The sequence below is a fragment of the Ornithodoros turicata genome, chromosome 1, assembly GCF_037126465.1.
Source record: "Ornithodoros turicata isolate Travis chromosome 1, ASM3712646v1, whole genome shotgun sequence".
NCBI lineage: Eukaryota > Metazoa > Arthropoda > Arachnida > Ixodida > Argasidae > Ornithodoros > Ornithodoros turicata.
In genome coordinates, this window is record NC_088201.1 from 7376422 (window position 1) to 7397911 (window position 21490).

General features: G+C 45.0%; 1 protein-coding gene and 1 long non-coding RNA gene across 6 annotated transcripts in view; one reads left to right on the forward strand and one right to left on the reverse strand.

The window, feature by feature from the left end:
• The window catches only part of LOC135377412 (uncharacterized protein ZK1073.1-like), a 170123-nt gene that overhangs the window by 136112 nt on the left and 12521 nt on the right, over window positions 1-21490 (forward strand). For all 5 annotated transcript variants that reach the window (XM_064609794.1, XM_064609796.1, XM_064609795.1 and 2 more), the window contains 6 exons: window positions 3345-3408; window positions 11965-12082; window positions 16497-16559; window positions 17753-17813; window positions 18840-18926; window positions 19008-19085. In XM_064609794.1, the coding sequence (XP_064465864.1) occupies window positions 3345-3408; window positions 11965-12082; window positions 16497-16559; window positions 17753-17813; window positions 18840-18926; window positions 19008-19085 (471 nt within the window). The remainder of the gene's footprint in view (window positions 1-3344; window positions 3409-11964; window positions 12083-16496; window positions 16560-17752; window positions 17814-18839; window positions 18927-19007; window positions 19086-21490) is intronic.
• LOC135377415 (uncharacterized) overlaps window positions 1-21490 on the reverse strand; it is a 60503-nt gene that overhangs the window by 24057 nt on the left and 14956 nt on the right. The window contains exon 2 of the long non-coding RNA XR_010418110.1: window positions 12355-12448. This is a non-coding gene — a long non-coding RNA (uncharacterized LOC135377415). The remainder of the gene's footprint in view (window positions 1-12354; window positions 12449-21490) is intronic.

The window sequence follows — 21490 nt, forward strand, 5'->3', positions numbered from 1 at the left end:
CAAAATGTATTATTCGTACACTCGGAGACAAAGTTTCGGTGCGGTTATCATCACGTTGCTTCACTCCCGGTTGTGTGTACCCGCATGTATGTGTCCATTTCCATCGCACAAACTGTCATAACTCGTCGCGTGTCCCGGCATGTAATGTATGCAGTAATCAAAACCACTCTCCGGACCTCACTGTCTCGAGGTCACAGCGTGACTGATTGCTTTCGCGTTCACACAGCGTGGCGCTGACAGAGCTGGATGCATCACGTGACATTGAACTGCCAAACTCAGTCTCAGTATAGGAGCCAAGCAAAGTACTCTATTCGCTCCCCACAGGACGTGCTGCATAAAGATGTAGCAAGATAGCGAGCATCGTGGTCTATTGTGTCCGCTTTTTATCTGTTCGTGGTACGGAGGATGAAGAAATCGAGCCGAGCAAATGAGAGGATGAAATCTGGATAACCGGTGCACTACTCAGGCACTTTCTTGTTTTTGTTGTTCTTCTTCTTCTTTTTTTTTTAGTTCTGCGTTAACACCGCGAAGCACCTGCGGTTATGAGCGATGTACAGAAGTGAAGCGAATGGAAAAATGGAATATGCGTCCTGGGACGACTTCAGAGGGAATTTTGCTGGCGGTGGGGCTCGGTCCTGCCACAAACGAGAGCTACACTCTTAGAAATGAACTTCACCGCATAGCACCCTCCAAGCCAACCATCACCTCGAATGATACCGTTATCTGCCCGTATTTGTTGAAAACAGGGGGCGTACGCCTTTTTTGTGACAATTATGAACAGCATAAGTGTCACAAAAAAGGCGTACGTCTTCCATTTTTACCAAATCAGGGCAGATAACGATATCATTCGAGATGATGGTTGGATAGAAGCGTGCTATGCGCTGAAGTTCATTTTTAAGAGTGCACGCTTAGGTCTCACCACGGGCGCACGTTATCGCTTGCGGAAGCAGCTTATACTGCTCCAGCGTGTTGCTTGCGTCGTCGACTGGGTTCGAACTATGTAACAACCGCGGAACTAGGGAGCAGATACATTCAGCACTGAGTCACCCCCTCCCTCTGTCCCTACACTGTTAAAACAGAACTTCACCACATAGCACGCTTCTAGCCAACCATCATGCCGAATGATATCATTCTGTGTCATGATTTGTTCAAAACAGGGGGGAGGCGCCTATCTCGGACAAGATAATCTGTCCCAGATAGGCGCCTCCTCCCATTTTCAACAAATCAATGCACAGAATGATATCATTCGGAATGACGGTTGGCTAGGAGCGTGCTATGTGGCGAAGTTCTGTTTTAACAGTGTATGGTTGCTCCACTTTTGTGTACGTATATCCTCAGTACGAAGAAAACGCGTCTCACCCCACCGTAGCCTGCACTCTTAAAAATGAACTTCACCGCATAGCACACTCCTAGCCAACCATAACCTCGAATGATATCGTTATCTGCCCTGATTTGTGGAAAATGGGAGGTGTACGCCTTTTTTGTGACAATTATGAACAGCATCAGTGTCACAAAAAGGCGTACGCCTCCCGTTTCCAACAAATCAGGGCAGAAAACGATATCATTCGAGGTTATAGTTGGCTAGGAGCGTGCTATGCGGTGAAGTTTTTAAGGGTGTGTGTTCCTTTCAACGTCATGCACACGTCACGACGGTTCAAAACACAAATTGTACTGCGCGTTTTATTATCTTCACAATGGAGCAACGTCGTCGCCAATTTGTTTGAAACTCAAGTTATTTTACATGCGCAAACTTCACTCGCAACCTCGCGTCTGTGCCGCCAACTTTACGGTCAAGCATGGCAGACTCCAGCAAAAAATAAATAAAGGCATCCTAAAATATAAAGACATGCTCCGCGCTGTATTGCCCCAATCAAACTGAGTTGCTCCCGCTATACTGGCTCCTTGAACAGTTTTTTTTTCTTTTTCTTTTTGCTAGGAAGCCTAATTCAATGCTCGGCAAGATCTCACTGACCTTTCTCAATTTGAAGATTGCTAGGCTGCACTATTCTTCTCGGCCGGTCAGCTAGATAGATAGGTTCCTTGGAGAAGGGTTGGATTATGTCCAGTTGTTCTTCGCAATGGATTACGACGGTGCTGCCGAATTTCACTCCGGCCAGATTGCCGGCAGCAAAAGAACAGCAGCTTGCCGTGTTACGTAATGTAATAGGATGATACAGCGCGCAAACGGCGCTTATTTGACATCTGCTCCAGCATATTTAGTGCGACAGCGTTCAATCTCCCAGTAATTGAAGGAAGTTCGTTTTTTTATGTCTTTAGCGGGGGGAGGGGGGTCGCGCAGAAGGGAGAAAATACTGTCTCTGCAGTATGAGGCCTCAGTTTGTTCTCACCTACACGTCAGTTCGTGGTATGTGAGAAAGGTGATAGAATCCAGAGGTACACTCTTAAAAATGAACTTCACCACATAGCACGCTCCTAGCCAACCATCACCCCGAATGACAACGTTCTCGCCCTAGATTTGTTGAAAACGGGAGGAGGAGCCTATTTTGTGCCATTATGCACGGCACAAAATAGGCTCCTCCTCCCGTTTTCAACAAATCTAGGGCGAGAACGTTGTCATTCGGGATGGTGGTTGGCTAGGAGCGTGCTATGTGGTGAAGTTAATTTTTAAGAGTGTACGAGTAGTAGATGCGCCGACACTGCACTTTGAAGCATTTACACAATCTGCGTTATACGTGAAAAGTGGGCGTACCCTTGAGGCACGACCACCACCGATGGCGAGGTTTTCCCTGGGTTTTCCGGCAGACCACAGGCAGACAGCGATGTGTTGAAGACGTTGCATAATCTTCTTCTGCACCGGCATGAAGCTCACCTTATTATCTGGATTGCAATATGATACAGGCTATAAATGTGCCCGCCAAGTGCCTCCGACGTAGGATCTGTAGCTGACGTTTTGTTACGTGCATTGCCAGTAGCAGATCATTTACATTCTGGATTATCAAGAGCGATTCATATTCGCCTTGGCACCCTAACAGATTCAGCTCTATGTTAACTGTATTAGCGGCCTCTGTTCCATCTATCGTGTCATGGTTTACTTTGCAAGTTTTCGCAAGCGTGGTTCGTAACACGAAAAGCCCGGTTAAAAATCTGATTGAAATGGAATAAATCGCTTTATTTTTTTCCCTAAAAGATCGTGATATTTTATAAGCCTGGTAATAACTATCTGCTATAACGTCAACACCCGCATTGAAACAATCGTCTACATGATCCATATTACCATAGATACGTAAAGATTGCGTCACTCTTTTCCATCAGGTCTTATTTGAATCGATTACACATTTTTTTATGTTAAATAGTTATATATATATATTGCTCCTCCATTCCAGGGCGATCTGGACAACCTGGAGAAGAAAGCAGTGTTTTTAACTGTCCACGACATAGGCAACAACCGTGAGTATATGCCATTTCTCCATTCATCTCGTGCACTTTTACGCGCATTACGAAGCCGGAAGAAACCAATTCGCGAGACTGAAACATTCTCCATATATCATTGCGCCAGGAAGCCGCTATGGAGAACCGTGGTGTATATAGATTATTCAAAGCCGTTACGACATAAATCTTCCATTGTAGGTCCGGGCCATATTTTGTAAGCGCTACATGCTATACACATTGTACTACATAAGGGCTGCTTAGCTATAGACCAGCAGCCATGCTGAAGGTAACACCCGAAAGATCCCACGTACTGTTGGGGACACGGTTGTCTAAAATCTCCAGCCCGTGGCGGAGCGATATCCTAGCGGCCATGTCGCGCATGAAGGAACTATACCAATACTTAGTGATGGCCACTAACTACTTCTACAGTAGTTTAACTATAACTACTAACTACTTCGCGATGGAGTAGTTTAACTAGTAGTTCAACTACTTTTGAGGGGAGGTAGTTAAAACTACTTCTTTAACTACTGCAATGTATTTTAACTACATCTCTTACTACTTAACGTTGTCCATCAACACCAATCCCATTCTATAGTGTTCTTGGACACCTAAATATTAATCACAAGCAGTGATATAGAAGTGCAGATTTAGTACACAAGCACGGCACAATTGCTCTGCACCTCCGTTCTCATCAAACAAGTAGCTCAAGGTAAAAGTCGGAAGCACAATCGTGCCGTAAAGCTTGCGGCAAAATCGGAAGTAGTTGGCGCCTGCAGTAACCTAACTACTGTAGTTAACTACTCGAAATAGTAGTTTAACTAGTAGTTGCACACTACATTTCTGCAAGCAGTTGATAACTACTTTTTAACTACAATCAGGTAGTTTAACTAGTAGTTTAACTACATGTAGTTAACTACTGGCCATCACTGCCAATACCCTCCTCCAGGGGAGACCGCGCTGAACTGCTCTCCCTAGCAGACGACGCTGAGAATGCGATGGTACTCTCTCCCGACAGGCGGCGCTGCGTGGGAGAGAGAGTCTACCTCGGAGACTGTAATGGTATACTTCGTGCGCGACATCGCCGATAGGGGAATGCTCGGCCACGGGTTGGAGATTTTAGACAACCGTGTCCCCACAAGTACATCATATTCCACCAGCTCCCGCGGCATAGTGGTTAGGATGAGCGCTTTCCACGCCGAGACTGGAAGGCGACACGGGTTCATATCCTGACACCGGCTGTGCTGTCTGAGGTTTTCCCTGGGTTTTCCGAATACTTTCCAGACGAATGTCGGCACAGTTACCCCTGAAGTCGGCCCAGGACGCATACTAACCCCCACCCTGTCCCCCACTCCTTCCTGCTGTCCTCGTCCGTACGCCACTTATAGCTACAGTTGCTTCGCGGCCCTAACAGGAATTTTAAAAATAAACATCATATTTCAAAACCCAGGATGCAAAAATTTTTAGCACCCTTGTTACAGACCTGTTCCACTTAGCCTCTGGGGGACAGATAATCAACTGCATCAAAATCCAATGGAATGTTTATTTCACTAAAATATTTTGTGAAATAAACGTACGAAAATAAACAATATTTTCGCGGGGAGCTGGGAGACAAAAGCTGGGAGAAGCGAGGCGACCTCCAACGTCGGCCTTGTTTCTTCTCTAGAAGGCGAAGGTGTTTGCATTGAAAAGAGCTATAACGGCCGCATTTGGCTGCGCGTGCCTGGAAAGTTTACGACCTCCAGGTCCATCCACTTTTTTTCTATATACTGTACGGTACACCCGCTCTTCCCTCGCCTTAAAACAAAACGGGAGGACACGTTCGACGACGAGGATAACAGCGAAGAGTGGTATACCACGAGGCGTCTGTACGCGTCACCGTAGGTTGCCGTATTCACAGAGTACGTAGTAGAGCATGTACCGGGTACGTAGTGGGTACGTAGTGGGTACGTAGTGGGTACAGCATCCGCTCGTTGGTTGGAAAGGTCATGCTAAAGAATGGGAGGTTGTGGGTTGGAGTCCTATACCACCGGCTGTGCTCTCTTAAGCGCGGAATTTGTCGCTGTCGCGTCTGGTCATGGCGCGTTATCCCGGTCCATTTGAGCAGCGACATTTCGTCGCCGAGAAATTATGGTTTTGGAGCAGCAATGCTTATTTTATTCGAGCTAAAAGTTGTAAATTGCCATAAATATACCAAAAATAGTATTTCATTCGTCAAAACGAGGAGAACCTGTAATGAAGGTGCTACGTAATATTCGCCGTAACGCAGTGGCGCTGCGGTTGAAGTACCCAACGCCCCGTCCACTTCTTCATCTGCTACGTTTGTTTATTGCCCTCTCCACCCTTTCCCCTTGCCCACGCGTTCAGTTCTTGTTTCACGCCGCCAAATCTAGCTGGTTTTGTCAAACAACAGGCAACGAACTCAGCGACATGCTACAAACGTATCTACTGGGAGTAGATGCAGAAATATTGAGCCGCGACAAAGCTTTTTTGACGCTCGCGTGGCGGCGGTGACGTCGATTTTGTCGCTTCTTGCGTGTATCTGCCGCGTGTCGCTTGTTATGGGATTCGGGCTTTAGGCAGGTTTCCCGGTAGACTTTCCAGGCGATTGTTGGCGTGGTGCCCTTTTTGAAGTCGACCCACGACGCCTACTGACCTCAGATTCCTTTGTGCTATCCCGTCTCTTCCTGTCCACGTCTGTACACCGCTCCTAGCCACAGCTCCTTCGCGGTGTTATGACGTGTACAGTGACATGTACGTTATAACGGTGTTACGGGAAAAAAAAAGTAGATACTACTTTTGTATTACAAGAAGCTATGAGTAAAGATGAGTACGGTGCGGGTACCCGCGCAAGTTTGTTCTTTGCGGGTACACATTCCGGTGTCATCGCGGTTCGCGGGTAAAGTGCGGGTATAGACCCGCACTACCTCCGCGGATTACGCGGGTATGCCCGCAATACCCGCAGGCGCAAAACCAACCCGTCGGATTTTGGTGTATTACCCGATTCCATGGCGAACATTTGGCCCAAAATACTTTCCCGACGTTCCATATCCAACTCATCATCTCAAAATAAAGTTGTTGTTGTTGTTGTTGTTTGCCACATAGGGTTAAGTTTGGCTATCTTTCGACACCAAGACTGGTACACTTCGCATCAGTAAGCTGGCAACCATGTCAGCAGTGGCCACAGCGTACGCGTTGGAAAAGTGGCTCGCTAACGGACAGTGTCCTCAGCATCAATAAATCATTTCGTGCTGTCACGATCATGTGGCATAACTGAAACATGCGCACGCATTGTGCTGCGGGTATATCGGCGGGTATGCGGATAGGCGTCGGGATGTGCAGGTGCGGATGCGGGTTGAGCCAATGACAGTGCTGCGGATGCGGGTTGTGCCCCCGCGGGTGCGGTGCGGTTGCGGGTACGAATTTTCATACCCGCACATCATCTCTAGCTCTGAGAGATGCTTCCGGGCGAAGAATCGCCAATTATATTTTCTCGTAGACACGGTGCTTTGGTTTCCACGCGTTCATATCCTAGACAGACGTGTCCGGGATTAAACAAAAAAATTGCCGTGCGCCCCCATTTTCCATTGAGCCATTTTCTGGACAGCCCTTTGCTGCAAAACAAAACTTGTGCTGATTCACGTTCACGTAAACTGTTGCCACCTCTTTATAACAGTAAAAGTCGAGTTTTACGCTGAATACAAAACCCCCAAAACCGTTGTGGCGTCCGCTAAGGGAATTTGATTGATTCAAACAATTCTCTTCGCTTCTGACAGCGCAAGAAGAAAGAATTTCCGCTGCATGGCAAAAAGCGTCATGCACGGAGCTAGCGCATCGGCCAAAGCGTGCGTGGCTTATTCCACCCGCACGGGGTAATATCCTCCATCCAGACAAGCCCTTCTTTTTCGTTTTCTCGTGCCCATTAGTTGTTCGTCGGCGGCTTTCTTATTCGTCGCCCCTTTGGTCCCCACGGGCGCTGAGTCTCTTTTCCTCCTCCTCCTCCTCTACCCGCTGTCCTCAGTACAGGACAAGAACGAAGAGTGCAAAACTTGGATCGATAGCGCCCAGAGACGTCTTTCTTGTGGTACACCGTCGGCCATTTTGACGAGTCGCGCTCCAGTTTCAATAGAAAAAGCTCTCAATTTTGAAGTGGATCGTATCGGTTGACAACCGTCCTCGCATAGCATAAATTCGTCTGTCATGTCGCTTTTCTCCTCTTCTTTTTTCAAAGAGGAGCAAAGTGATATCCCAACTTGCTTTCTCTTTTGAGCGCCAGAAAGTCTCTCAACCACCACAAGGTAAATCCAAAAGCATCGTGGAATGTCTTCGCCGCCACGATAGCATGCAGGAGAAAAAGAAGAACCGACTGGCACAGCTCATGCATTATAGCTGAACAACAAACAGAAAGGAAGTTTCGCGCAGTGGTTTCAATCTCGTCCTTTCATCGTGTGGCTCGCTTCACCAGCTCGATGTCAGACTCAAGAAATGTTACCTACGAAAAAAACTACCGGGCTCGTGTACGGGGAATGACACGCGCAAAACTTCCTCAGGTTTGGAAGATGAACGATGGAAGATGAAAGTCACTGAAAAGGTTAGCCAACTGTAGGACTCGAACCCACATCTTCTGGATTGCCGGTCTAGGGCTCTACCAATTGAGCTAAGCTAACACACCTCCCCAGCGACTTCCAAGGGTGCGTCATCTGAAGGGACAAACCAGCCACTCTCTCTCACTCATCCCCCTTTCACTCTTACATTTTTGCTCACTCATACGCACATTCATACGACGGGAGGCTTTGTATGTATTTGTCCCTTCTGTGTTGTTCCAGCCTCAGAACATCAGTCCTTTCATGTTCCTCACGTTCCTCACCCCCCCCCCCCCGTATGTGACCGAAAATAAAAAGTACCGTAATTTCACGCGTATAAACCGCACCGCAGATAAGCCGCAGGACGCGTTTTTTGGGACGTTTTGAAAATTTTCTGGCAGATAAGCCGCACCCGCAGATAAGCCGCGGGCAATACGAGACGACTGATTTGTGCGACAAAGGAGGCCATAGAGAAGGCCATAAACCCTGTGGTCCATACTCCGGGATCGGCACAGTGTACAACAGAGGAGGTCAGTTCTTGAGTTCTACCAAGATCGGATTGTGCCCTTGTGGGGGGGGGGGGGGGGGGTTCGTGGACTGATGGGTCAGTGATCTTCCAGAAGACGTGAATCACTGTCACCCTTTCCTTAAACCACTTGGGGGAATGCACCAGGAAGATCAATCTACTCGAATGTGGACCCGTCCCTGTTACGCACTGTTCGTGCATCGGCAGGGCAGTGCTGTTCCAGAGACACTGTCGGCCCTTTCGTTAAAATCGGCGTATGCGGAAAATACCAGAAAAAAATAGTCATCAGATAAGCCGCACCGGTGGATAAGCCGCAGGGCGCCCGTGAGAAAAAAAAATCGCGCATAAGCCGCGGCTAATACGCGTGAAAATACGGTACACTTTATTATTCCGCTTTAGTACCACGAACCAACTGTTGCTATAAACAGTGTACAGGCAGCAAGAGGGAAAGCAGGAAGGAATTGGAATCAATATGCGTACTGGGTGTACGGTAGGATGTAGGTAGATAGGTAGGTGTACAGTGGGATATCGTCGGCATAGTTCCTCCTGATGCATCAGGCATCAGGAGGAATTGTACCCATACCCCACTGGAAAATCTGCCAGAAAAAAAAAAAAAGAAAAAATGCAAAAATCTCACACGGTGGTAGGATTGGAACCCACCACCTTCGAGTCTTCAGCTTGCCTGGAGCTACCGGCGGGTAGCGATACTATATTGTCTCGCTACGCTGCTCTGCAATCTCCCCGCCAGGAGTTCCAACCAGCCGAGATTGGCAACGGCCCAGTGCCTGGCCGATCGAGATATAGCTTCGTTGGCAGCTTTGCCATCTTTTGTCTGGTGCCACGCCTTTCCAATATCATTAATGGTATATACGATATGATTTAGAACTTTCAGGGGTACTACAATACAGAGGGCCTCCACGCCACACAATATGCACGCTGTTCCATCATTAATCCACATGTGTGCGCTGTCGCCTCCGTAATAAAATCTTTATTGACGGCAACGGAGTATCGCGATATATATATATATATTGATTCCTGCAGGCTCCTTAAATTTCGCGACGCGCAAATAACCCTATTCGTGTCCCCAGCCGTGAATCACGTCGATGTCAACCTCGACAACGACCATCGATGAAAGAAAATAAAATCTTTTCTGACTTTATACGGAGCCATACTAACGGAGACGGCCGAAATAGTGCAAATTACCGCCCCGTGATTAACGCAATGATTTATTTATTTATGCGAATAACCTAGTTTGCGAGCCTTAGTACGCTACCGCTTTTGCGTACGTAAGGGATAGATAGCCTGGTGTTTCTGCGTACTGCGCGAAGCTCTCTACGTTTTGCGCGTGCGCAGAACCATCAACGCTATTCCTTACGTACGCAAGGGCGATAGCATACGATGCACTAAAACTCTCTATTATCTTTCTTCTCTCTCTTTTTTTTTTTTTTTTTTTGAAAAGGGACTGCAACTGCATTCGTCACTCACCCTGCACCGCAATCGCTCGCAGACGTTCGCAGACGTTGTTTTCACTGTCTAACACAGCGAGCAGGCGCGTGTAATCAATTGCCTTTCCCCCGCCACGAGCCCGCTACTTCGTTTTGTTTCTCGCTCTCATCCTCAACCACACAGCGAAACTCAGAAACTGTTTCGTCTAGAGTCCAGACCATTCCGTTTAATAAATCTGTAGTGCTTCAGACGCTGCACGAAACGCACAGCAGTGTATCCACGTGCTTATTGCGCAAAGAAAAAGAAGGATACGAGCAGGACAACGGTATCTCAGGCGCAGTTAAGTCGTTGTCCAGTAAAAAATACATAGACAATTAAAAAGAGGAAAACCTCCTACAATCGGCACAAAATTGCTGATAGAATCGCACCGCGTTCTCCGGCATGATAGGGAGCATTATCCGCCACCAGATATTCCGTGCACTAAAAAGCGGAGAACCTTTCCGTCATTCTACAGCAATCGTGTCCTGAATGTTATCCAAATACTTCTTTAGGGAACCAAAGGCCGAAAACCAGTAGTGCCTAAACATCCGGTTCCGCTGGACATTTTTTTTAAATCTTTTATTACATCTTTCTCTGTTACTCCCATTTATGTAATAAAAAGCATGTAAAAAAATATGTGATACAAGCTTTCATGCAGTGGACTGCATTTCATCAGGTATCAAGCTCGTATCACAATAAACGCAGTAGTTTCAATGTTGTATCTTTTTATCACTTGTGTTAACCGTACTTGACCCTGTTTCGACATTCCTCGATTCCCGTTTATGTATTATGGACCGTCTTTCGCACATTTTTCCACCGTCTTGGCTTTCTCACATTTAACGAGCACGCTTAGCTTGTTAGTCATCACATCTGTGAATCATTTAGCACAGAAAGCTGTACTCATGCTTTCAAAACGAAATTTCTTCTACAACACAAGCACTGGTTTCAACACGAAGATACAGCAAATTCTCAAATTATTTAACTCTGAACTTCGCATCATCAATACGGAAGTGCGTTCTGCTCTCAGCTAGAAGCCGTTACGATTTAACGACAGCAAAGCGATAAAAAAGCGGGCCAAGATGGCCGGAAGTATGAAGCGTGTTTCTCTTTATTTTCTTTACCAATCCAACATCAAGACAGTACGTCGATTCCAGACAACGCTTTCTAGACTAAATAATGCTTGATATTTACAACGTGACGCAATCCTTCGAAATTTTTTCAGTTACAACGACGCTTGTAGCGGCCGTAGCCACCGAAATCAACCACCTTCAGCAGTAGGCTTTCGTGTGTCTGAAGTCGTCTGTGGCAATTGTCTGAAGCAGACGACACCTCTGCCTCTATCCGTGTGTTCACAAGAGCACCACCTTACGGAATATTCTAGCTCAAGAAAAAGCAAAACCAGCCACAGGACAGAAGTTCTGCCCCGTGTTATGTTGAGCCTTCGGACGGTGCCGGAATACCAGGATCGGCGTACACGTAGCAGACGACGTCGTATACCTGCGTCTTTTCCTGTCGTCTGCTACGGAATATCTCTGGGCTACGCCGCATGATATTCCCAACGGTTAGCAGTGCACGAAAAGACATCACGCTGAGCGCTCGCGCTTATGCGGCAACACGGAGGCGTTTTTCGCATCTTCCGCTGGAGTATCTTGGGGAATGTCGCGCATGTGGATACACGGTATATGTATGTCCACATACTGAAGGAGGCAGAGGAGGCATCGAGCAGACTTTCTTTCGACAAGGTGGCGTTGCGCCATAAACGCATTCCTTGCAATGCAGTTTCTAGCTGACACAGGATGTATAGGGCCGGTTGGTACATATCTTGAAGCGAGACGACAGGAGGTGAAGAACAACACAGACATCGACGTCGATGTCTGTGTTGTTCTTCACCTCCTGTCGCTTCGCTTCAAGACGAGTTTCTAGCTAGCACGGCTCATTTAAAAACTGAGATGGCAAAGTACTTATTTTTTTTTTTCTGCGCAGACTCATCTTTCCAAGACTTTGTGGATCACCCTTGCATGGCCGAAATCAAGCAGCGGTCAGTTTTTATCCACGTGGATGTTCCAGGCCAGGAGGATAATGCTCCAGATCTTTCCAGCGAGTAAGTATGGAACGAAGCTAAGACCGTTTTTTCGCACGCAATTCTAGGGTTCTTAACCGACGTAAAAATTGCGAATTTTTAAGAAACTATCATTACAACAATTTTTCTTGTGACATTTTGACACTGCCACATCCCAACATTTCCTCTTTAAAAAAAATAAATAAATAAAGCATAGCCCAGAAAGGAAAAGCTTGTTTCCTGTATTGATGAATGTCTGTGGTCTCCCAGAAGGTAACCAAGTCTAGCCCAAACGAAAGCTAGACTGCACCCACCTGAATTCATAGCCAAATCCCGTCTTTGCTGCAACGGTACATTGATTCAGGGTTGTCCGTGCCGTGTCGTGCCGTGTGCCATCAAAGGGAGAACCTGGAGAACACAAAATTCTCAAAAAAAGAAAAAAAAAAACACGAAAGTCTGGTCGCCAGCAAACCATTGCGAGCGCGGGCAGATACTTGAGGTATAATGGAAAACCACACTACATTTAATTCGCGTTTCGGAATATGAATTTCGTCATGATTCAACGGGCACACGACGGAATGTTACTGCTTTTAGCGACGTTTATACAGCGTTGCCAACGCCGTTGGGGTATTTAGCAACTAGCAATGTTTTAACAACAAATGGGTGTGTCGTTTATGGGTTGTAGAAGGATTCAAAGGTAGCCGGTAGGCTTCAGTATGGGGACGTTCAAAGGAAAACACGGGTCTTGTGCATGGCATACTGCTATCTCGTTACGTACTAGCTGTGCGTCAACTTCAACTCTAGCCCGCCATACTTCAACGGTACACTCTTAAAAATGAACTTCACCGCATAGCACGCTCATAGCCAACCACCATCTCGAATGATATCGTTATCTGCCCCGATTTGTTGAAAACGGGGGGCGTACGCCTTTTTTGTGACACTTATGCTGTTCATAATTGTCACAAAAAGGCGTCCGCCCCCCGTTTTCAACAAATCAGGGCAGATAACGATATCATTCGAGATGATGGTTGGTTAGAAGCGTGCTATGCGGTGAAGTTCATTTTTAAGAGTGTACAAGAACCCCCATCGTTGCGTGACTTTAAAGCGTGCTTTCCTGCAAGCATACCCATAGTGTGGGGAAGCCCAACTCGGGTACAGTTTGAGGGCTGCATGTATCGACTGGCAGTGCAGTTGATCTACAAGTAGGACGAGTAGTTCGGACGAGTGGTCGGACAAATTGTCCAACATTTTTAACGTAATGAAATCAAATAGCTCAGGAAAAGCGGTGCTGACTTCATCGATTATCGGGCGTTGGAGGTCCATAAATGTAGCCTACCTCGGCTAATTCCCGTTGTTTACGTTATATTTTTTACGTACCAGATACTATGATAAAATTGGCCATTTGTGCAGAAATTTGTAATGGGTAGGTTCATATACACCGACTAAGCGCAACTCAAGCAAACGTATTGTAGCTTTCGCTGCTCCGCTACTATATGGCCCGGTTTCACCAACGCTGGTTAACTTTGAACTTAGATCAAGGGTCGCTGAAACTTGTAGTTAACACTCTTTTTTTTATTTTATAAACGTTAGTTGGTGACGTGATGAATGTTTTAATGACAATAACTCTCTTTAGTGAAGCAGAGTTAACCGTTAAATTCAAGTTAAGGGACTTTGGTGAAACCCTGCCTACGTCGCTCTGTGCTAGCTATCGCGCCGTTTTAACGCTCGCGGTTGCTTTGACCACACGCACAAACATCCGAACAATTTCGTGTCGTCTGCCGAACCAACCCTGCTGGGCAAAGATCGAAAATTTATCTCCTGCCAGCACTATTTGTTCTGCACCCTTTTATCCGCGCGAATAGAACAGACGTGCGTTTCGACATTTTGAGAGATCGATTTCCCGTTTGCATAGCATATACGGCCAGGCCCGCTTTCCAAGCACGATAATGTTGTTCTTACTTTAAGACATGCAAATGAGGGGAACGGTTTTTTCTCCCTCTCTCTCTTTCTTTTTTTTTTTTTTTTTCGTCATGCGGCGTAACTTTCTCCTTCCGACCGACCCGAGTGCGTTTTACGAGCCCCGTTTTAATGTCGCGAACCCAGTATTATTCGCGACAGCGTCGGTTTTACACCCACCTCCATTTCCAAATGCCGCATGCAGGACACGAAAAGAGAAAGAAGCTTTTAGCGGACCCTATCTCGTGTCGCAGAAAGATGAAGAAGAAGAAGAAAGCCACGTCCTCTCGGATCTTATGTTCGTCCAAATTGTTGATCCAGCTTCTGTAATTTACCCGGATGATGCCGAGGTAGAATTTTTTTTGTTTTTGTAAAAGGAGGTGAGTGGTGCTAAGCGAAAGAAACAAACCAACGAGTCACAAAGTTATGAAAAGTGAGACGCTTACTGGAGGTGGACGCAGCGGCAGTTAGAGCGCGCCAGCGTGCGCTTCATGGGGACTCGACGACGAGAGAATTGAATAATGGCAGTTGAAGAAAAGGTTAAAAAGAAGAAAAAAACTGTTAAGATTTTTGCCGCTTCTCTGCCAAGCATGTCAAACCAACTATACTCGAGTTCACTTCTTCGTTGACTGGTCGTCGAATCTCCTATCCATGGTACCAGACTTGTGCGTAACGCGTTACTAGTAATTGCATTACTTGTAATCAATTACCTTTATGAGTAATTTTTCGAGTAATCAGTTATTTTACTGTCAAAGTAATTTTTCGAGTAATCAATTACTTTTCTGAGTAATCGATTACTCAGTAATTGATTACTTTTCCGGCAGAGATTAGCTTATCTTTCAGATGATCTGCCCCACCCCCAAGTAAAGCCTCTGGTGCCATCAGCCTTTGTTGGGCTGTACTAGTACTACTATAGCAAGCGGAGGTCATTGTAATAACGCTCTGGAATTCAGAGTCTCTCTCCCTAATCTCTTCCTACACCAGTGTGATGGTACCTGAAGCTTTGGAGGTTTAGTGAGTCATTGGGAAGTTCCACGCAATGCTCTTCCACAATCGGGTCAACGTCTTCCCGGGCGTACAGGCCTCCTTGTCCTACGTGTTTTTGTTTGTCTTGTTATTTCAGCTGTTCCGCTGTTGAACTTTTTTTTTTCTTCTGAGGCACACAAAGACGGTTATAATTTGCGTGAATGCAGAGTAACGACCGAAGTAACGCGTTACTTTTCTACTCGTTACTCAATTACATTTGAAGTCGAGTAATTGGCAATGGTAATCAATTACTTTTTCCACAGAAGTAACGGTAACGGTAATCAATAACTTTTTTCGAGTAACGGGCACAAGTCTGCATGATACACCATTTTATCTTGCCACATCGTCTCTCCTATGCCGCGCGCATACGAATACTACATCGCCTTCGCACGGATATAAGTTTTGGTCGCACCCCCTTCTTTACGAGCCCGTATACATGCGGAAAAGTAGGTGGTGCTGAGCACGTCTTGCTTTGCTGTATTCGATATAATTCCTATCCACGTGACATTCGTGTCTGGAGACTGGACGGTAGAGCTAAGGCAACAGGCGCTGGGAGCCCTACCCCTTTCTGTCTCTCTCTCTCTCTCTTGGAGCTATCGCGGCTTCTTCCACATTTTCCTGAGTAGCTATATTCTTTATTCGAGTTCACTAAGTATAGGTTGCATATTCTTGCTGGCTCTCTCCAATCTCACAAGGCTCCCGCATTACATCCACGTGCACCATCACAAACAGTTCCCACTAAAAATGTGAAGTACAGTAGCAAAGGGGAAAAAAATGAAAATGGACGTTCTGAATTTCCAGTTGATGTAACTACAGTTTGGCCTCACGCAACGACTATCGCGTATTGCTTCAACAAATGTCAAATGTCAGGCAGTTGTTTCTTCGTTACTCTGCGTCAGAATGTCATTTTTTACGACTCTTCTACGCGTACGAATGAAATGCGGAAGTAGCTTCCGGTCGTTGTTTCTACAGCATGAAACATGGTAATGCCTTCCAAGACAGCGAAAGGGCTATTCCGTGTACGCTTTCTGTTGTAAGAAGACGCAGAATAGCAACTTGTGCCTATAGAAGACCTCACTTAAATCCTTATTGCTATCGCAGTGCGAAGGGAGAAATTTTCTCGTTAGTAATAGCACCATAAAAATGACTGTCTAGTACATAGTGTAGTAATCACTTCATAAAAATTTAATGTGTTCATATATAGTACACTAATGCAGAACCATTTCTAATGTAACATGACATAAAAATCCTCTGGAATGTCCAAGAAAGATTTGTAGTCGGTCAAGTCGACAAGTCAATCATTAGTGTATCAATCAGTTAATGATCATAAAATCAAATTACTGAATCATCACAGAGATCCTTTGATAGTACGTATCCCTAATCGGTCCGCCGTGTTCTTTTGTACCTAGCCTCTGGGCACCCCCACCAAACCATTTTCGCAGACAAACTCTAAATCCTCTCCTCCTTCCTGCAGGTTCAGCTTCCCAACAATCCAGATGATTGGAGAAGACCTCATATCCGTACTGGATCACCTGAAGTAAGTTTGCCACCGTGATCCATGTCTTGTTTTCCAATGCCACTAAATAATGACAAACAAATCTTGTTGCAAAAAATTATCTTTGCGCAGACCGTATGAGGTCAGATGAGGGTGAGGCTAATGCCGTGGCTTAAGTGGTAGAGTGTGGTGAGGTGAGTTGAGATTGGTAACGGGGTTACGTGTGTTGGGTGGGAGCGAGTTTGGTGAATGCCGCATTTCGTATGGGTGACTTGCCGCTTTGCTTCACTTGTAGTTGAACGTTTTCTGACATTTTTTCGACAAAGTCCTTCACCTTGCACCTTACTATTCACACGCGTGAAGGAAACATCCCGTTTTCGATTATCGACATGCAAACGAATCCAAGGAATAGCAAACATCATGGACATGTCCTGCAGATATCCTTATTAGGTCTACAAATCGTATACAAGTTTTGATGAGAAATTATGGTGATCTTCCATCAAAACGCTGTTGTGACACAGTTCCACAAAGTTCATGCCGTTTGAGCATTACACTGTTTCTGAAGTGTAGTGTGGCTCATTAACATTTATCAACTCACGTTGACGCTGCTGGCCAGCGGTTCCTCTAATGTGCAAGCATTTAGTGTTAGCGGCGGTATTTGGATTGCAACCTCCGTGGAAGCTTACATATTTTTGTGTGTCATCATTCATGGCTTGCAGAATGCGCTATCGACCACGAGGTCTACTCTTACAAGAAAGCAACGCATCTAGTTAAGCATTCACTGACCCTCCTTTTTACATAGAACTAGAGTAACTGAGACGACAGACGTCAGTTTTAGGTTCTTCCTCTTTCACTGCAAGTGTGTACAGGACAAATAAGAAGGTGCATCAGGGAAAAGCATGATGATGTGGTCTCCTTGGATCGTCAGTCGTAATTCAAAACAGTAAGGAAACTGAAGCGCAGCCTTAAAATGAAAAAGGACACAATGTTGCACAACACTGTCTCCCGCAGCGCAGCACCGAGCGTGCCCACATCCTTAGTCGTTTTAGCCCTGTATTCCGAGCTGTTAATCGCGGTATAGTAATTATTCGGGGACAAAGGTTTTGCCTGAAAACGTTCAACTCGGTACATTATGCATGGACTCTTAAACTCATCGTTGGTGGTGCTCGTTTTCCCTAACCATTTCTTGTCATTATTGCCTAGCAAAAGAGCAAAGCTTAATTTCCTCTCTTCAGAATCAATCTGGTCGTTGGCTTTGGAGAAGGTGCTGGGGCTAACATCCTCGTGCGATTCGCAGTAAGTTTTGTGTTTTTCCCAGAGGGACGCATGGGCTCTGTGTGCTATTCTGCAGCCATAGGTCAGCAAATTCGCTCACGATGGCCATCATTGCCATCATTCACCATCACAACATAGAGAATGATGTGATGTTCAGTGATGGGCAATGATTATAATGTGGTGTGATGTTGAAGTTGCAGTTGAATGATGGGTTTTGAAGTCGATGCCCAATGATGGCTTATGATGTTGAGATGATGTGATGGGCTGTGATGGGCAATGATTATAATGTGGTGTGATGTTGAAGTTGCGGTTGAATGATGGGTTTTGAAGTCGATGCCCAATGATGGCTTATGATGTTGAGATGATGTGATGGGCTGTGATGGGCAATGATTATAATGTGATGTGATGTTGAAGTTGTAGTTGAATGATGGGTTTTGAAGTTGATGCCCAATGATGGCTTATGATGTTGAGATGATGTGATGGGCTGTGAGTATGGCCCACCATTATGCAACACTGAATGAATTTCTATAAATGTACCGACCTATGCCTACAACATTGAGGACAATTGCCACTCAAAACGTGCTTGTGTGCCATGTTCATAGTGTATAGCACATTTACACATACTGTGTGCAAATGTCGGCTACTGCTACGTGCATATCAATGCTCACAGAAGTCTTAAAGAAGTCTTAAATGCACAGTTAACACTTTACAAAACAGACACAGAATAGAAGAGAAGTAGAAAGAAAACAGACACAAAGCTACAGAGCCTGTATTACGTTTGTTACATTTGCAACTTGGGAAAGGAGAGATGTGAAGTGTATGAAACACTCATGTAGTGTGATCAGGTGAAGTGGTGCACCGCAGAAGTCACCAGGCCCACATAGCTTCCCAGTATGTCCTGAAATGGATATTTTGCGGACACGCGTTTTAGTGCTGCATGTTGTATCAATTTACGCACATTCCACAAAATTTTAAGTTTCCCCACACCAAATTGTACACATGGGCATTTCACTGCATCGCATAAACATGAATTTTTTTCATTTCCAGCTGGCCCATTCTTCCAGAATACTGGGCCTTGTACTCATGCACCTGGTATCGACAGGTGTTGGAATGATGGAGTACTTCAAAGATAAGGTACACTTCATACTGCCACGGGGGTTCCCACTAGGATTTAGAAAGATGCATTACCTGGCTCTGTCTTCCTTTCACAATCAGATAATGAACTGGAAGCTCCAGAATGTCGGCATGAACCCATCTGCTGAACAATACTTGGTGCTTCACAAGTTTGGGGCGGTAAGCAGCAGGTTACATGGCACTCACAATTTCGGATGTTATCGATTATTTAAAATAGGAAGTTATACAAAGTGAACTTGTTTGCTATATGTACCAGTATGCATTGAGAATCTAATGTGAGGTGATGTTGGGAAAAAAAACAAAGGAGAGAGAGTGATAGTCTATTACTAGCCTTAATGCTTTTTTCTTCATTTAACTGAGTCTGCCTTCGTTATTTCTACTGACATTTGCCTTTTCTACATTTCTACTGCCTGGAACTTTGCACTGAAGAAAGATATTGTGTGCATACATCTTTACAACACAGGTTCACGATTGAGAATATTTTCTGAGCGCAGGGTGATAGGTACCTTTCACTTCGGAATACAAATCAAGCAAGACATCTTGGGCCACGTATTTATTTGAGCTCAATCAACAACTACATCATGCATAGCTTTCTTATTTATATACAAATTATTTTCAGGTATTTCATAGGATTTATTGCAGGCACTCACTTAGTTTGATGGAGTTACACCAAATATACTTTGTATATATATATACTGTGCACTGTTGTTGTATAGCATAGTTGAACCTCCCTGTAATGATATTGCCATGCGCACATGAATTTTCGGTGAAATCGCAGTTTTCTCTGGAGTAACGTATGATTCGTTGATTTAGAAGGAGTCTAATGGGCAGAGAGGTCAGTAATAGATGCAGTGATGTTGCCTGCCAGGCCAGCATATCACACTCTTATGCAAAAAGCAACCTCAATTTCACATGAAGCATCAGTATGTAGGGGGCCATTATGGGTGGATTTGGATGGAATCAAATTTTGGCACCTGAAAAAGTTTATTACATCGCAGAATTCATTATATCCACATTTGTTACAAGAACAAATTTTTTGCAGTACTTGCTTGATTGATAATCGAGGTCTTTACACTGCAAGATGGCCTTAACAACGATCAATACCACAATATGATTGGTCTCTGAATTAATTCTGTCTTTCTGAGGGTGCACAGAGAACACAGCTTAATGTCCTGCAGTGACGACAACGTATATACGTATGCAACTCGTAAGACATTACTCCGCTGCGGGTGCCCTCAACTCAGTCTGCACCCTTGCAGCAGTGAGCAGGAACATTTACCTCCGAGCCACAGAGACCTGTCAGCATGCTGACGTTTGTTACACAGAGGTCCAACTGTATGTGTAAAAAAAAAAAAAAAGAACAAATATCACTCACTAACACATGTGTTGTGGCACTCACAATGAGCACTCAGTTGCGGGAAGGCTATGTTGTTCACTAACTTGTATGCTTTCTGCTGTGGGTGTTGTAATTGTACTGGAATTTAACTTTTTTATGATTACCTTGGTGTCAAGTGGTCTTGGTGGTGCCATGTTGATGTGTGCTGTCGTTCTCTCGTTCCCTCTAGTTTTCTTTAGTACCACACGGCTTCCGTTGTGCTGCTGTGAGGTGTCTAACTGTTCTGTGTTTACTTTGGTTTCCCCTTTGCTTTTTGTGGTTCTCTTTTATAACATTGCTCATCTTGTGGCCCATGCAACTGTGACTGGCAACTGCAGGAGGTAAATTTCAAATGCATGCCCACTCTTTCTTCAAATTCAAACCTTTTGCAATGCAGCATCCTTTAGATCAAGGAAGGAAACTAACTTAACCCATAAACAAGTCAGAGATTTAGGTGTAATCAGAAATTACGGGGGCTGACACTGTTGGCTGTCTACAAAATTCTGTGTGTACATCTTTGACATAGTTAAGCACAGTGAATTATTATAAATTTTGCAAGTGTACCATTTTATTCAGCAGACCATTATGTTTTGAATCACAAGTGCAAATGATTTTCTTATAGTCTGGTTGCAAGTTACCCACGCTCTTTTTTTTTTTTTGTCAGCTTCTCTACCAGTGTGCCCGTGCTTATAGGTGATTTTGTCATAGACAGCAGACCCCAAGTACAGTCAATGTGAAATAAAACTGCTTTATCCTTCTCTAATTTCTGACACTTATCAGTCATGTATTACAAATTGAAAAATAATCCATCCATGCTGATAATGCAACTTAAAGTCAGTAATTAAAGCGGGACTGCTCTTTGACGAATTTTACCTGCAACGTAAAAGTTTGAACGTTTCACAGTAAGTGCACAAGGTAAACAATAAGACAAGCGGCAGCCATTGACAGCGTTAGAGTACATTTTGCACGTTTCTAGCGTTACCGAATCAAACATGCCAGAGGTCTCGGGACTTCTTGATACTCTTTGCACTTTTATGCAATATACAGCCTTCCTTGATACTTGGATGATAGCAAGTGGTAGTGGAGCTTTCTTTTTTTCTTAAATTCAGTAGGTACCTGCTATGAACCTCACCATAGTCATATGGCCATACATCCCTCTTTTCCAAAGCCACAGATCTGTCCCTCATAC